The sequence below is a fragment of the Thamnophis sirtalis genome, unplaced genomic scaffold, assembly GCF_051295495.1.
Source record: "Thamnophis sirtalis isolate CommonGarterSnake01/CBP01778 unplaced genomic scaffold, rThaSir2_p1.2 scaffold_5, whole genome shotgun sequence".
Classification (NCBI taxonomy): Eukaryota; Metazoa; Chordata; class Lepidosauria; order Squamata; family Natricidae; genus Thamnophis; species Thamnophis sirtalis.
This window is the reverse complement of record NW_028261385.1, coordinates 2,102,962-2,120,868: the sequence shown is the minus strand read 5'-3', so window position 1 is coordinate 2,120,868 and position 17,907 is coordinate 2,102,962. Positions and strand designations below refer to the sequence as shown.

The 17,907-nt window shown below is 45.4% G+C and overlaps 1 protein-coding gene across 1 annotated transcript in view; it reads right to left on the bottom strand.

Annotated features, from left to right (window-relative positions):
• The window catches only part of DNAI1 (dynein axonemal intermediate chain 1), a gene marked incomplete in the record, with an annotated part of 116,829 nt that overhangs the window by 64,711 nt on the left and 34,211 nt on the right, over positions 1–17,907 (bottom strand). The window contains 3 exon segments of the mRNA XM_087715288.1: positions 5,106–5,165; positions 8,217–8,333; positions 9,759–9,883. Of these exon segments, the coding sequence (XP_087571414.1) occupies positions 5,106–5,165; positions 8,217–8,333; positions 9,759–9,883 (302 nt within the window).

Genomic DNA, 17,907 nt, shown 5'->3' with positions numbered 1-17,907 from the left:
GGGAGGAGTCCAGGCAGAGAGAGGCCCAAGCAAGACAGCAAACAAGAAAGTGGGTTTAGGAAGGAGGGAAGGAAAAAGCAAAGAAGATAGAAAGGTAGAATCTGCAAGCAAAGCTCTTCACTGATCCATAAGAAAATTCCCCAAGGGCAGAGAGGAAGAGCTAAGATCCTGCCAGGCAGAAAAAAAAGGAGGAAAAATAACATTAAATAGACCTTCAATTCCAATTCAAGATTTTTTTTATTTTTTTTAATACAAATTATATATATTATAGGAACAAAGCATTGTCCGGATTTTTTCCTTTACACCCTGCCAGATCCCTAAAAGTGATACTGCCATTCAATTGGGAAGAGGGGGGCCTTGGAGTCAATTTATTGGCAGTGCCTGTGACAACTGATGTTTACAACTGGTTTCCTGGCCCTGAAATGCCTGAGATCCCATCACCTTTTGGGGGAACGTTTACAATGGCCATCTGGGACGTTTCACTTTACTGTCTAACAGAAGATAGCCATGGGAATGTGTTGTGGCCCAGCAGGAGCCGTTGGAGCTGCCACCAGACTCCGACAGCGAGGGGCCCTCTGAGTCGGCTCTGGAGGATGTGGAGGACCCTGGACAGGGTTCCGACTCCGAGCAGGGCGCAGAGAGGCTGGTTGGCCACCAGGAGGCGCCTGAGCCTTGGACCAGTGGGGAGGAGACAAGGCAGAGTGAGCCAGAAGCCAGTAGTGAGTTGTTCCTGGATGCCTGGCACCGAAGAGCTAATAGGCGTCAGGAACAGTTGCGCAGTTACAGGAGGTAATTGCACTCAGCTGGTGGTCATTAGGCTCCTCTCCAGACTATAAAAGGACTGCTTGTGCACATGCCCCTCTTGCAGAAGTCAACGCAGGAACTAATGTAGGAGAACATTATTGTGAGTTTGGTAGGCTGGATTGCTGCCACAGCTTATCTGTGCCGGTTTGCTGCCAAGGACCTGTCTGTCTGTTAATTAAATGCTGTAACTTATCTTTGGTTCGGAGTGTGTGTTGGTGTGGGACAAGGGGGGGTGAGAACAGGAATGTATGTTTATTCAGCTCTCAGGGCAGTTGATAAAGGAAGCATCTTTATGAGCCGAGGTGGCGCAGTGGTTAAATGCAGCACTGCAGGCTACTTCAGCTGACTGCTAGTTCTGCAGTTCAGCTGTTCAAATCTCACCGGCTCAGGGTTGACTCAGCCTTCCATCCTTCCGAGGTGGGTGAAATGAGGACCCGGATTGTTGTTGGGGGTGATATGCTGACTCTGTAAACCGCTTAGAGAGGGCTGAAAGCCCTGTGAAGCGGTATATAAGTCTAACTGCTATTGCTATCTTCACACTTGTGTATTGGCTAGAATCTGCATTCTAACAAATGGGAGGAATCTCTAATGCTTTAATTCTACTTGCATTGCCTAAGGGGATTCAGACGTTGCTTTGACTTTAATGGCTTCCATTCTTCTTAATAAAAGATTCCTTTCAAAATACTCTGTTTCAAGTGTCTTCATTTTCTTAAGTTAGGAGAGGAGCCCTTACACACCCTCTCATTTACATAGTCCGTTTTACACCAAAGCTTTGCTTTCACTTTCAGCCAAATTATTCTCTCCTATGATTTTCATCTTTATACTTATTTTTCTTCCTACATAAACAATATCTTCCATTGCCCCTTCCAAGTTACACCAAATTTCCCTTTCTTATTTCCTCCATTGGTGTATTTTACTGTAAACAACATATATCTTCTAATTCAATTTAAACAGAAAGAGCATTTCTTTCAATTTTTTTACAATTAACCATATACAATAATTTCTTTATTTCTTTATTCATTATATAACAATAACAATCTTACTACTATTTCTCTTTGGTCTACTAATGTAACTCTCTTCTCCTTTCTTTCTCTTTTAACCATTTTCTCTCGGACTCTCAAAAATCCCACTTTTAATTCTTTTTCTTCTTCTCTCCCTTTCTCCTAATTTCTTTTTCCTATTTTTGTGGTTATTGTATCTTTTCTTCAGGGTATTTACTTTTATTATTCGAGTAACTTTTCCCAGAGTTTCCCCTGTTTCTCCTTCCTCCCTTACTGTTTTGTGGTTTCTCTTTTGTGGGATCTTCCCCTTTCTCTGTTTTTTTCTTTGCGACTATCAATCCCAGTGAAATCTTCTATCTGCATTTTATTTTAAATTATCTTCCTGTACCTCCCTTGTGCCCTCTTTCACCCCCTCTTCTCCTATTTCTTGAGTAGAACGTCAATTCCATGGGTGTTACATTGCAAAAGCTTGCACAAGTTATTTTTGCCCCAGCACCTCAAAGTCTAAAATCATTCAGACACACGTAACAAGATTTCTAAGTCAGATTTCTCAAAGATTGTCCTCAGTTGCTTGGAACAAATGGAGGAGACCCAAATGGTTGTCTGATCTCTTCTCGAAAACCTCCAGCGATGGAGCACCCACAACATCTGGAGGCAAGGCGTTGTACCAGTGATGTGCAGTCAGGGGAAGCAGGGGAGGCAGAGCCTCACCACTGTCATCATGAAAAGAAAAATAAACGTAAAAGGAAAAAGGCTGAGCTAGTTGCTGCCGGAGTCACCGTGGATGACTCTGCTTAGTGCTTAACTGTTTAAAAGAGCCTCTAAAAAAGCACCCTCTACAGGAGGAGGCGGGAGAACCACGTGCCTCATTTAGTCTGACTTTATGATCACTCGAGCAGAGTTAAGCAAGGGTTAAAAGCCGAAAAATTCCTTATGTAGATGAGGCAGGTGGTTCTCTCGCCTCCTCCTGTAGAGGGCGCTTTTTTTAGAGGCTTTTTTTTAAAGAGTTAGGCAGAGTCATCCATTGGAGGCTCTGGCAGCAGCTAATCCGGCCTGACCTCAGCACCTCTTGCCTTTTTCCTTTTACATTTTAACATTTTCATGATGGCAGACAAGAGCAGAGTTGAAATCCTCTGTGAAACAGCTGGAAAAGGTATGTGGGTCGGAGGGAGGGGGGAGGAATTCAAAATTATTGTAATTTGTAAGTAATTGTAAGTAATTTGTGTGTGTGTATGCGTGCGTTCAGAGGGAAGGGGGGGTAGGAGAGGTGGGGGGGCAGCCCACCAGCTTTCTTTCTCTGTGTTGGGCAGCCCGCCAGCAGAGGTGGGTCTTTTACCCACCTCTGCTGGCAGGCTGGAGCTTTCTTTCTTTTTGCCCACCCCGCCTCTGTGTCGGACATAGTGACGGGGCGGGCAAAAGCCGCTTTCTTTCTTTTTGCCTCACCAGCCATAAACCTCACCGCACATCACTGCGTTGCACTGACTAACAGAATAACAGTTGGAAGGGACTGTGAAGGTCTTCTAGTCCAGACCTCTGATCTGGCAGGACACCCGATACCCAGAGGTGGGATTCAATTGTTTTTACTACTGGTTCGGTGGGCGTGGGGGTGGCCTGGTGGGCATGGCAGGAGATGGATACTGCAAAATCCCCATTCCCTCCCCATCAGGTGGGACTCGGGAGGCAGAGAATAGATGGGGGTGGGGCCAGGCAGAGATGGTATTTACCGGTTCTCTGAACTACTCAAAATTCCCGCTACCGGTTCTCCGGAACTGGTCAGAACCTGCTGAATACCACCTCTGCTATACCATTCCAGACAAATGGTAGTCCAATCTCTACTTGAAAGCCTCCAGTGATGGAGCACCAACAACTTCTGGAGGTGAGCTGTTCCACAGGTTAATTGTTCTCACTGTCGGGAAATTTATCCTCAGTTCTAGGTTGCTTCTCTCCTTGATTAGTTTCCACCCATTGCTTCTTGTTCTGCCTTCAGGTGCTTTGGAGAATAGCTTGACTCCCTCTTCTTTGGGGCAACCCCTGAGATATTGGAAGACTGCTATCATGTCTCCCCTGATCCTTCTTTTTATTAAACGAGACATACATAGTTCCTGCAACCGTTCTTCATTTGTTTTAGCCTCCAGTCCCCTAATCAGAGGTGGGTTCCTACCAGTTCGCACCAGTTCAGTGGAACTGGTTCGTCAAATCTACCGAACCGGTTAGAAGAGGTTCCACCAGAAAGCAGGCCACACCTACAGAAGAGGTTCCAAAGATTTTGGAAACCCTCCACTGACAGACAGACAGACAGACAGACAGACAGACACACACACACACACACACACACAGACTCACACAGAGAGAGAAAGAGAAAGAAAGAAAGGAAGAAAGAAAGAAAGAAAGAAAAAAGAAAAAAAGAAAAAGTGAGAGAGATGAAAGGAAAAAGGAAAAAGGGAAAGAGGGACAAAAGGAAGGAAAGAGAGAGAGAGAGAGAGAACACATGGCCGGCAAGCCACTCCCACCAGGTCACATGGCCAGCAAGCCACTCCCACAAAGGAGGCCACACCCACAGAGTAGGTTCGAAAAAAATTTGAAACCCACCACTGCCCCTAATCATCTTTCCTGCTCTTCTCTGCACTCTTTCTAGAGTCTCCACATCTTTTCTACATCGTGGTGACCAAAACTGAATGCAAATATTCCAAGTGTGGCCTTCCCAAGGCCTTATAAAGTGGCATTAACCCTTCACGTGATCTTGATTCCATCCCTCTGTTCATGCAGCCTAGGATTGTATTCTATCCCTCTGTTGACAGATGCTAGATTGGATGCACAGGTGCCCTGGCAGACCGGTTCCACCACAAAACCGCGGACGACAAAATCGCGGTCGACGAAAGCGCGCATTTGACGTCATCACAGCGCGACGAAAACATCGCGCTGTGATCGAAAAATGTAAAAATAAAGCGAAAACCTTACCCTAACCCCCCCAAACCTAACCCTAAACCTAACCCTAAATCTAACCCTAACCCTAACCGTTAACGTAACGCTAAACCTAACGCTAACCCTTAACCTAACGCTAAACCTAACGCTAACGCTCTAACCCTAACCCTAACCCTTAACCTAACCCTAACCCTAAACCTAAACCTAACCCTTACCTTTATGTGAATCGGCTTGCTTTAATTTTATTCTTATTTCAATTTTTAATTTTTTTCGTCGCGCTGTGATGACGTCAAATGCGCGCTTTCATCGAGCGCGATTTTGTCCTCCGCGGTTTTGACGGGTCACGGGCAGACCCACAAGGAAGAAAGGAGCAGTTACCTGGTTCGCGGTGTCCGAGAAAGTGGCTCTGGGTGGGGGCTCCATCTGGCAGGCCCTGTCCTGTAAGAAAGACGTTCGTCAAGGATTTCATCCCAGAATTGGAGCACCGCGCAGTTAATTTTATGGGAGTTCCAAGGGTGGGTAAAATCTGCTGCGTGCGGGACAAGAGTTACACCATGGGTCCTCAAACTACGGCCCGGGGGGGGGGGGGCACATGCGGCCCACCAAAGCCATTAATCTGGCCCTCACGGGACCACAGGGCTGCCCCGCCCACATCAGCCCGCCCACACTTTGGCCCCAGGAGGCCAAAAAAATGGTGAAAATGGACTGTATTTGGCCAAAAAATGGGCCATTTTCGCCTGGATTTTGCCTGCAGAATCCTTCTGGAGGCAGGGAGGTGCCCCAGGAGGGCAAAAACTGGTCCATTTTTCATCTCCCCCACCACAAGAAGATAGACAGAGAAAGAGAGAGAGATACAGAGAGAGAGAGGGAGACAGAGAGAAAGAGAGGGAGGGAGACAAGAGAGACACACACACAGAGAAAAAGAGAGACAGAGAGGGAGACAGAGAGAAAGAGAGAGGGACAGACAGAGCGATAGAGAGACAGAGACAGAGGCAGAGAAAGAGATTTCTGAAGTTCTTTGGGGCTGGGAATAATTGCTGCCAAGCTGAGTTTCCTGAAGTGGCACCACGAGACTCCTAAACAACTGGAGATAGAGAAAGAGAGAGAGAGAGAGAGAGAGAGAGAGAGGGAGGGAGAAAGAGAGATAGAGACAGAGACACAGAGGCAGAAGCAGAGAGAGAGAGAGATTTCTGAAGCTCCTTGGGGATGGGAATAATTGCTGCCAAGCTGATTTTCCTGAAGTGGAACCATGAGACTCCTAAACAACTGAAGATAGAGAAAGAGGGAGAGAGAGAGAGACACAGAGAGGGAGACAGAGAAAAAGAGGGAGACAGAGAGAGAGAGAAACAGAAAGAGAGGGAGACAGAGAGAAAGAGAGGGAGGGAGACACAGATAGAGAGACACACACAGAGAGAAAGAGAGACAGAGAGAAAGAGAGTGAGAGGCAGAAAGAGGGAAGGAGACAGAGACACACACACAGAAAAAGAGAGACAGAGAGAGGGAGACAGAGAAAGAGAGGGAGAAAGGGAGACAGAGAGAGAAAGAAAGAGAGTTAGAGAGAGAGAGACACAGAGGCAGAGAGAGAGATTTCTGAAGCTCCTTGGGGATGGGAATAATTGCTGCCAAGCTGAGTTTCCTGAAGTGGCACCACGAGAATCCTAAACAACTGGAGATAGAGAAAGAGGGAGAGAGGCAGAGAGAGAGAGAGAGAGAGAGAGAGAGACAGAAAAAGAGGGAGACAGAGAGAAAGAGAGAGGGAGAGACAGAGAGATAGAGAGACAGAGACAGAGGCAGAGAAAGAGATTTCTGAAGCTCTTTGGGGCTGAGAAAAATTGCTGCCAAGCTGAGTTTCCTGAAGTGGCACCATGAGACTCCTAAACAACTGAAGATAGAGAAAGAGAGAGAGAGACACACAGAGAGAGAGACAGAGACAGAAAAAGAGGGAGACAGAGAAAGAGAGGGAGACAGAGAGAAAGAGAGAGGAAGAGACAGAGAAAGAGACAGAGAGACAGAGACAGAGGCAGAGAGAGAGATTTCTGAAGCTCCTTAGGGCTGGGAATAATTGCTGCCAAGCTGAGTTCCCTGAAGTGGGACCATGAGACTTCTAAACAACTAAAGATAGAGAAAGAGAGAGAGAGACAGAAAGAGAGGAAGACAGATAGAGGGAGACAGAGAGAAAGAGAGATACAGACAGACAGACAGAGAGAGAGGGAGGCAGAGAGAGAGAGAGACAGAAAAAGAGAGAGACAGAGAAAGAGAGGGAGACACAGATAGAAAGACACACAGAGAGAGATTTTTCAAACTCCTTGGGGATGGGAATAATTGCTGCCAAGCTGAGTTTCCTGAAGTGGAACCACGAGACTCCTAAACAACTGGAGATAGAGAAAGAGGGAGAGACAGAGAGGGAGGCAGAGAGAGAGAGACAGAAAAAGAGGGAGACAGAGAGAAAGAGAGCGGGAGGGAGGCAGAGAGAGAGACATAGAGAGACAGAGGCAGAGAGAGAGATTTCTGAAGCTCTTTGGGGCTGGGAATAATTGTTGCCAAGCTGAGTTTCCTGAAGTGGAACCACGAGACTCCTAAACAACTGGAGATAGAGAAAGAGGGAGAGAGGCAGAGAGAGAGAGAGAGAGAAAGAGGGAGACAGAGAAAGAGAGGGAGAAAGGGAGGCAGAGAGAGAAAGAAAGAGAGTTAGAGAGAGAGAGACAGAGGCAGAGAGAGAGATTTCTGAAGCTCTTTGGGGCTGGGAATAATTGTTGCCAAGCTGAGTTCCCTGAAGTGGCACCACGAGACTCCGAAACTGATAAAACCATCTAGGAAGAAGAAAAGGCATCCAAAAGAGCAAAATGCAAACAAAAGCAAATAAAACACCCCAGAAGCAAAACAAATTAACGTTTAATTTGTGTGCGTTGTTTAATGGACTGCTGCATTGGCCACGCCCACCCAGTCACATGACCACCTAGCCATGCCCACCCAGCCTGTCCTTCCCCCCCCAACAGTCTGAGGGAACGTGAACATCACCTGACAGCCATCACCTGACTCACTTAACAGCTGCAGTGATTCAAAAGGCCAAAAAAAGTCATAACGTGGGGCAAATCTCACTTAACGAATGTCTCACTTAACAACATACGTTTTAAACCCAATTGTGGTTGTTAAGTCCAGGACGATCTGTATTTGTGATGGTTGCAGCATCCTGGGGGGGGGGCGGGGGGGTTCATGTGATCCCCTTTTACGACCTTCTGACAAGCAAAGTCAAGGGGGAAGACCGATTCACTTTACAACCATGTGACTAACTTAACCACTGCTGTGATTCACTTAACAACTGTAGTGAGAAAAGTCATGAAATGGGGTGAAACTTCAGTTTAGCAGCTGAAATTGGGGGTGGGGGTGGCTCAACTGTGGTCGTAAGTCAAGGACAACCTCTACCCTGCTTGAAAGAGTCCCGGAAAAGGGAGCTTTGCCTGGGATCCAAAGGGAAGGAAGGATTCCTACCCGCACAGGGTTGTTGTAGGTCTGGGAGGCTCTTTCGCTGAAATTAAACTGGTTGGTCAGCTTCCGCTCCTGTACGCCTCGGGTGTGGACCTCCTCCTCTCTCTCGACCAGGATTTCCTGTTGGAGGAAGGAGGGAGGCTGAGCTGAAAACGAGCAAGGATTCCATCCTGCAGAAGGGCCGGTCACCCAAGGTTGAATGATAATTAATTCTGACGGAAAGACTCAACCCATCATCAAATTCAAAGGGTTAGGAAGACAATTGGTTGGTTGGCTATCTATCTATCTATCTATCTATCTATCTATCTATCTATCTATCTATCTATCTATCATCTATTATTATCTATCATCTATCTATCATCTATCTATCTATCTATCTATCTATCATCTATCTATCTATCTATCTATCATCTATTATTATCTATCATCTATCTATCATCTATCTATCTATCTATCTATCTATCTATCTATCTATCTATCTATCTATCTATCTATCATCTATCTATCTATCATCTATCTATCTATCTATCTATCTATCTATCATCTATCTATCTATCTATCTATCTATCTATCTATCTATATCTGATTGCCTATCTATCTATCTATCTATCTATCTATCTATCTATCATTATCTATTATTATTATCTATCTATCATCTATCTATCTATCTATCTATCTATCTATCTATCTATCTATCTATATCTGATTGCCTATCTATCTTTCTATCTATCTATCTATCTATCTATCTATCTATCTATCTATCTATCATTATCTATTATTATTATCTATCTATCATCTATTCATCTATTCATCTATCTATCTATCTATCATCTATTATTATCTATCATCTATCTATCTATCTATCTATCTATCATCTATCTATCTATCTATCTATCTATCTATCTATCTATCTATCTATATCTGATTGCCTATCTATCTATCTATCTATCTATCTATCTATCTATCTATCATTATCTATTATTATTATCTATCTATCAGCTATCTATCTATCTATCTATCTATCTATCTATCTATCTATCTATCATCCATCTCTCTCTCTCTCTCTCGCAAGCTAGCTATCCTCCATCCCTACCTAGAGTTGGATCTATCTATCTATCTATCTATCTATCTATCTATCTATCTATCTATCTATCCATCCATCCATCCATCCATCCATCCATCCATCCATCCATCCATCCATCCATCCATCCATCCATCAGCCCATGGAACAGAAGTTGCCTTCAGAGGTTCTGGGAGCTTCATCAGTGGAAGCTTTCAAGGAGAGACTGGACTGCCATCTGTCAGAGATGGTAGAGGGTCTCCTGCTTGGTGGACTAGATCAGTGTTTCTCAACCTTGGTCACTTGAAGATGTCTGGACTTCAACTCCCAGAATTCCCCAGCCAGCATTTGCTGGCTGGGGAATTCTGGGAGTTGAAGTCCAGACATCTTCAAGTGGCCAAGGTTGAGAAACACTGGACTAGATGACCTTCAAGCTCCCTTCCAATCTGACCACCCTCAGGTAGAAGATTGCTATGAAGCCTTACCGGCAATTCCTGTTTCTCTGTTATTGCCACTTCCGTTTCTTCTTCTTCGCCTCCTTCGGTTTCCGCTTCTCTCAGTTCAGCGTCGAAGGCAGCGAAGTCCAGAACCAGGGACGAAATAGGACCCACTATTTAGAACAAAAGGGAGAAGGAGAACAAAAACAACACATTTATTTCAGAAGCCCCTGCACCAATGGGGAAATGGTAGTGCAAATAGCAACAGCAATAGCAGTTAGACATATACCGCTTCATAGGGCTTTCAGCCCTCTCTAAGCAGTTTACAGAGACAGCATATTGCTCCCAACAACAATCCGGGTCCTCATTTCACCCACCTCGGAAGGATGGAAGGCTGAGTCAACCTTGAGCCGGTGAGATTAGAACCGCTGAACTGCAGATAACAGTCAGCTGAAGTGGCCTGCAGTACTGCACCCTAACCACTGCGCCACCTCGGATAGATAGATAGATAGATAGATAGATAGATAGATAGATAGATAGATAGATAGATAGATAGATAGATAGATAGATAGAGCAATAGCAATAGCAGTTAGACTTATATACCGCTTCATAGGGCTTTCAGCCCTCTCTAAGCGGTTTACAGAGTCAGCATATTGCCCCCAACAACAATCCGGGTCCTCATTTCACCCACCTCGGAAGGATGGAAGGCTGAGTCAACCTTGAGCCGGTGAGATTAGAACCACTGAACTGCAGATCACAGTCAGCTGAAGTGGCCTGCAGTACTGCACCCTAACCACTGCACCACCTCGGGTGGAGGGGGTGGGGGGTGGAGCCTTCTGGGCTGCAGGATGACGACACAGAGCAGAAAACATCCTGCAGCCATGAAGGCTCCACCCCCCCCCCCATTTGCACCACTCAGGTGACTCTGAGGACACAGATAAACAAACCTCCAAGTGGCCTCAAGGACCCTCTAAAAGGATGCAAATGACCAGCTGCCTGCAAGGTGCATCAATCCTTCCGTTCCCCACCACCCAGTCAGAGCTGAGGAAGCTTCTTGGATGAGAAGAGAAACGTCTTCAAAGAAAAAAACAGAAAATCCAGTTGCCTCTTGAAGAAAAGCACCTTTGGGACAACCAGGACCTTGGATGATTGAGAATCTCTACAGACTTTTAGCTATACAATTTGGGATGAAGACCTTTGGAATGGGGCAGGAGTAAGAATGGATTTCCAAAGGGAAAAATATTGCAGACTACAGGAACCATTTGCACCACTCAGGTGACCCTGAGGACACAGGCAAACCTCCAAGTGGCCTCAATGACTCTCTAAAAGGATGCAAATGACCAGCTGTCTGCAAGGAATATGAATTCCGAGGGTCACCCGAGGACACAGATAAACCTCCGTGGCCTCAAGGACCCTCTAAAAGGATGCAAATGACCAGCTGTCTGCAAGGAGTATCAATCCTTCCCTTCCCCACCATCCGGTCAGAGCTGAAGAAGCTTCTTGGATGAGAAGAGAAACGTCTTCAAAGAAAAACAAGAAAGTCCAGTTGCCTCTTGAAAAAAGCACCTTTGGGAGAACGATGACCTGGATGGCTGAGAATCTCTACAAACGTTTAGCTGTACAATTTGGGATGAAGACCCTTGGAATAGGATGGGAGAAGGAATGGATTTCCAGAGGGAAAATGGCAGACTGCAGGAACCAGGAGCCCCCCCCCTCAGGTGACCCTGAGGACACAGATGAACCTCCAAGTGGCCTCAACAACCCTCTCAAAGGATGCAAATGACCAGCTGTGTCTGCAAGGAATATAAAATCCTTCCCTTCCCCACCATCCAGTCAGAGCTGAATGGATGAGAAGAGAAACGTCTTCAAAAGAAAAAAAACCAGAAAGTCCAGTTGCCTCTTGAAAAAAGCACCTTTTGGGATTAAGGGTCGAGAGGAACACTCTCTCTGAAAGTAACATGTAGCCATCAGGATTCATTGCTGTCCATAAATTAATCTAATCCTCTCATAGTCATGCATATTTATGGCCATCTGTACAACTGTTTGGTAGCTTCACCGGATGATCCATCAATTAAAAGAGGGAGGAAGGCCACCCAACCACTTTCTCTATTCCATGTATAATTTAGCTGCATTTCAATCATTTCCCCTTTGCTCGCTTTTCAAAAAGCAGGGAAGGCTTCTTTAGTGCGTCGTTTTGATACAAGATAGGCGGCCAATTAACATAATTAATAAACACAGATAGTCCTTGATTTACAACAGTCATTTAGTACAAATATACAATAGCAGAGTTGGAAGGGACCTTGGAGGTCTTCTAGTCCAACCCCCTGCCTAGGCAGGAAACCCTATACCACCTCAGACAAATGGCCATCCAGCATCTTCTTAAAGACTTCCAGTGTTGGGGCATTCACAACTTCTGGAGGCCAAGTTGTTCCACTGATTAATTGTTCTCACTGTCAGGAAATTTCTCCTCAGTTCTAAGTTGCTTCTCTCCTTGATTAATTTCCACCCATTGCTTCTTGTTCTACCCTCAGGTATCTTGGAGAATAGTTTGACTCCCTCTTCTTTGTGGCAACCCCTGAGAGATTGGAAGACTGCTATCATGTCTCCCCTAGTCCTTCTTTCTATTAAACCAGACATCCCCAGTTCCTGCAACCGTTCTTCCTTTGTTTTAGTCTCCACTCTCCTAGTCCTCCTTGTTGCTCTTCTCTGCACTCTTTCTAGAGTCTCCACATTCTTTTCTACATTATGGTGACCAAAACTGGATGCCGTATTCCAAGTGTGGCCTTACCAAGGCCTTATAAAGTGGTATTAACCCTTCCCGTGATCTTGATTCTATCCCTCTATTGATGCAGCCTAGAACTGTGTTGGCTTTTTTGGCAGCTGCTGCACACAGCTGGCTCCTATTTAAATGGTTGTCCGCTAGGACTCCAAGATCCCTCTCACAGTTACTACTATTGAGCAAGGTACCACCTATACTGTACCTGTGCTTATCATTATAATTCAAAGTTACAACAGCATTGAAAAAGGTGACGTACAGCCGTTTATCACAATTACAACTGTTGGAGAATCCCCATGCTCACGTGATCAAAATTGAGGCGCTTGGCAACTGACTCACATTTATAACGGTTGCAGGGTCTCATGGTCACGTGATCCCCTTTTGCGATCTTCTGACAAGCAATGTCAAGGCGGAAGCCAGATTCACTTAGCGACTGCGGCAAGGAAGGTCGTCAAATGAGGCAAAACTCATTCAACAAGTGCCTAGAGAATTTTGCAAGAGAATTTTGCATTTGGGGCTCAATTGTGGCCCTAGGCTGAGGATCACCTGTCCTGCCAACTTTCCACGTCTTTTTCAACACCTTTCCCAGTTCTCCAGTAACGTTTTAGAGGGAAAATGACAAATGGACACTTACAAAAAGGGATGCATCATCAATTGCTACAAGGACATTCTATGTAGCCCTTTGACCTTGCAGTTTCTACTGGGAAATTAGCCTTTTTCATGAGGGTAGGGATGTCTGCAGGTTTGGTAAATACACACACACACACACACACACACACACACACACACACACACACATATATGTTGTATTTGTGCTGATAAATAAATAAATAAAGGGAGACAAAAAAGGCAACAGTAAAAATATTGGGTTTCTGCCTGGATGGTCTCTTGTGACGAGCCGAAGGACAGAGAATGGAAGTAGTGATCTTCCTCCCATATTTGGGCATACCGGGGGTTGTAAAAAATCTAATAGATATAGATATACACACACACACACACAAACACACACACACACACAATATATATATATATAGATAGATAGATAGATAGATAGATAGATAGATAGATATAGATATAGATATAGATATAGATATAGATATAGATATAGATATAGATATAGATATAGATATAGATATAGATATAGATATAGATATAGATATAGATAGATATAGATATAGATATAGATATAGATAGATATATAGATATATATCAGAATGGCAATTCTGATATTTTCATATCAGTATTCCAGTGTTTTATATACACCACAGAAGTGAGTACACCCCCTCACATTTTGTGGGGTTACCCCTGAAAAGTGTTCGGAGACTACAGCTAGTCCAGAATGCAGCCGCGCGAGTGATATTGGGTGTACCGAGATACACCCATATTACACCTATCCTCCGCGAGCTGCACTGGCTGCCAATTGGTCTCCGGACGCAATTCAAGGTGTTGGTCATTACCTTTAAAGCCCTACATGGCTCAGGACCAGCGTCTTTGTGAGACCGCCTACTGCCACATACCTCCCAACGGCCGATAAGATCCCACAGGGTGGGCCTCCTTAGGACGCCGTCAGCTGGACAGTGTCGGCTGGCAGGGCCTCGGAGGAGGCCCTTCTCTGTGGCTGCTCCGACCCTGTGGAATCAGCTACCCCCAGAGATCCGAACCTTACCCACCCTCATGGCCTTCAGAAAAGCTGTTAAAACCCTGGCTGTTCCGGCAGGCCTGGGGGCTGTTGACCTTATTATGTAGGGTCCAGCCCCGATCAGAACGTATGCGTATTGGGGAAGTTTTAAAATTATTATTATTATTATTATTATTATTATTATTATTATTATTATTATTATTATTTCTTTTCTTGTTCTCTGTAAGCCGCCCGGAGTCCTTCGGGATTGGGCGGCCTATAAATCTAATAAATTGAATTGAAATTTGTAAATATTTAAGGATATCTTTTCGTGTGACAAAACTGAAGAAATGAACACTTGGCTACAACGTAAAGTAGTGAGTAAACAGCTTGTATAACAGTGTAAATGTGCTGTGTCCTCAAAATAATGTAACACACAGCCATTAATGTCAAGACTGCTGGAAAAAGATACCCTTAAATATTTACAAAATGTGAGAGGGTGTACTCACTTCTGTGATATACTGGAGCAGTATTCCAATATTTGAGGGGCTGCCCCCCCCAAAAGCAGGGGTCAACGTATTCTCCAAAGTACCAGAAGGCAGAAGAAGAAGCGACGGATGGAAACTAATCAAGGAGGGAAGCAACCTGGAATTAAGGAAAAAACTTCCTAACAGGGAGGACAATTAACCAATGGAATAACTTTTCCATCAACTGCTCCACCACTGGAGGCATTCGCAAAGGATCTGGACAATCATTTGTCTGAAATGGGGCAGGGTTTCCTGCTCCCGCAGGGGTTGGACTAGAAGATCTCCAAGGTCCCTTCCAGCTCTTTTCTGATTTCGACTGGTCAGCATCTTCCAACCACGTTTGACTACAACACCCAGAATGCATGCTGTCAAAACTAAGCAATGGATGGAAACCAATCAAGGAGAGAAGCAACCTAGAACTAAGTAGAAATTTCCTGACTGTGAGGACAATTAACCAGTGGAACGGCTTGCCACCAGAAGTTGTGGGGTTTTTTAAGAAGAGACTGGAGACAACCATTTGTCTGAAAGGGCACAGGCAAACCTCTGGCACACGTGGCCGAAGTGGCACGCGGAGCCATGTCCTCTTCCAGGTTTCTGGCGTGCGACCATCAGCTGTTTTTTGTGGCAGTGCCAGAGAGCAGAGGAGCTGGTCTTCCAGTTTCTATTGGTGCGCATGGGTGCTGGATGGCTGATCGCCACATGTGCATGCATGCCAGTAACCGGAAGACAAGCTGGCTGGTGCACATGTGCGTGCTGGAAACTGGATGTTCCTTTCCCAGCGTGCGCATGCTCACTTGGCAGCTTCTCTTCCGGGGCACATCCCTGATGAGAGCACATGCGCACATTCCCTTTTCGGCACTCAGTGCCATCACTGGTATAGGGTCTCCTGCGTTGAACAGGGGGTGGGTCTAGAAGACCCCCCAAGGTCCCTTCCAGCTCTATTCTGACTGAATCCTGACACTGCAATCAAAACTTTGCTGGTGGAGGAGGGGTGTTGGCTTTGAAGGTATTATGATTGTACATGTATACTGCTATTTTTTCTTTTTTATGTATATTGAATTGGAATTATAAATACCATCAACACAAAAGGGAATTTGCTCAGAAGCTGAAATGCACCAAGTGAATGAGAGGAAGAGTGGGAAGCAGAGGAGAGAAGAAAGATAGGAAGAGAGGGACAGGAGAGAGGGTGAAGGGGGAAGAGGAGGTGTATAAGGAGGAGTGGTAAGGGGAGAGAGGAGAAGGAGAAAGGAAGGGGAAGTAGAGTAGAAAAGGATGATGGAGGGAAGAAAGGAGGTTAGAAGAGTGGGAAGCAGAGGAGAGAAGAAAGATAGGAAGAGAGGGACAGGAGAGAGGGGGAGGGGGGAAGAGGAGGTGTATAAGGAGGAGTGGTAAGGGGAGAGAGGAGAAGGAGAAAGGAAGGGGAAGTAGAGTAGAAAATGATGGCGGGAAGACAGGATGTAGAAGAGTTGGAAGCAGAGGAGAGAAGAAAGATAGGAAGAGAGGGACAGGAGAGAGGGCGAGGGGGGGGAAGAAGAGGTGTATAAGGAGGAGTGGTAAGGGGAGAGAGGAGAAGGAGAAAGGAAGGGGAAGTAGAGTAGAAAATGATGATGGAAGGAAGAAAGGATGTAGAAGAGTGGGAAGCGGAGGAGAGAAGAAAGATAGGAAGAGAGGGACAGGAGAGAGGGGGAAGGGGGAAGAGGAGGTGTATAAGGAGGAGTGGTAAGGGAAGAGAGGAGAAGGAGAAAGGAAGGGGAAGCAGAGTAGAAAATGATGGAGGGAAGACAGGATGTAGAAGAGTTGGAAGCAGAGGAGAGAAGATAGATAGGAAGAGAGGGACAGGGAGAGGAGAGGGTGAGGGAAGAGGAGGTGTATAAGGAGGAGTGGTAAGGGGAGAGAGGAGAAGGAGAAAGGAAGGGGAGGTAGAGTAGAAAATGATGATGGAAGGAAGAAAGGATGTAGAAGAGTGGGAAGCGGAGGAGAGAAGAAAGATAGGAAGAGAGGGACAGGAGAGAGGGTGAGGGGGGGAAGATGAGGTGTATAAGGAGGAGTGGTAAGGGGAGAGAGGAGAAGGAGAAAGGAAGGGGGAAGTAGAGTAGAAAATGATGATGGAAGGAAGAAAGGATGTAGAAGAGTGGGAAGCGGAGGAGAGAAGAAAGATAGGAAGAGAGGGACAGGAGAGAGGGGGAAGGGGGAAGAGGAGGTGTATAAGGAGGAGTGGTAAGGGAAGAGAGGAGAAGGAGAAAGGAAGGGGAAGCAGAGTAGAAAATGATGGAGGGAAGACAGGATGTAGAAGAGTTGGAAGCAGAGGAGAGAAGATAGATAGGAAGAGAGGGACAGGAGAGAGGGTGAGGGGGGAAGATGAGGTTTATAAGGAGGAGTGGTAAGGGGAGAGAGGAGAAGGGGAAAGAAGGGAAGTAGAGTAGACATAGAGGAGAAAAGGATGTAGAAAGGGGGAAGGAGAGAGGGGAAGAAAGTGTCGGATAAGGTATAAATATGGTGTATGGAGAGCAAGAAGAGCCAATAATTGGTTTTTTTCCCCCTTTGGTAGTTGATGGTAAGATGAATTGATGTAATTACTTAATAATACAACATCATATTGACTGTGTAATAGTATACATGTGATTATATGCTATGAAAATGGAAAATAAAAAACTTTCTATGGGAAAAAAAACTTTGCTTGGTGTGTGTGTGTGTGTGTGTGTGTGTGTGTGTCTGTGTGTGTCCTGCAAAGTCCAAAAGTTTTCAACAAGGAGTCCATCAGTCTCAAAATCCATTCTTAATTCAGCTTTGCCAGACCGAGCAGCCACATATATGTGAAGTCAGCATTCTGGGTCCTTGGCGCATTGCTTTAGGTTTCCTTATGGAATCACATTTGCACTAAGCTCTTTAATTGGTGCCATCAAGTTAAACAAGCAAGCCGTGGTCCCACTTGTTCCAAATCCTTTATATGAATAAACATCAAATAAGATTCCTGGCTGGACTGTTAAGTTCCTTCATGAGAGAATCGTAGAATCCCAGGGCTGGAAAGGACCTTGGAGGTCTTAGCAATAGCAATAGCAGTTAGACTTATATACCGCTTCATAGGGCTTTCAGCCCTCTCTAAGCGGTTTACAGAGTCAGCATATTGCCCCCAACAACAATCCGGGTCCTCATTTTAGCCTCTGTACACTGCCCGGGGCCCATAATGCTGAGTCGACCCTGAGCCGGTGAGATTTGAACAGGGAGAAGGAGGAGGAGAAGGAGGAAGAGGAGGAGGGGGAAGAGGAGGAGGAGGAG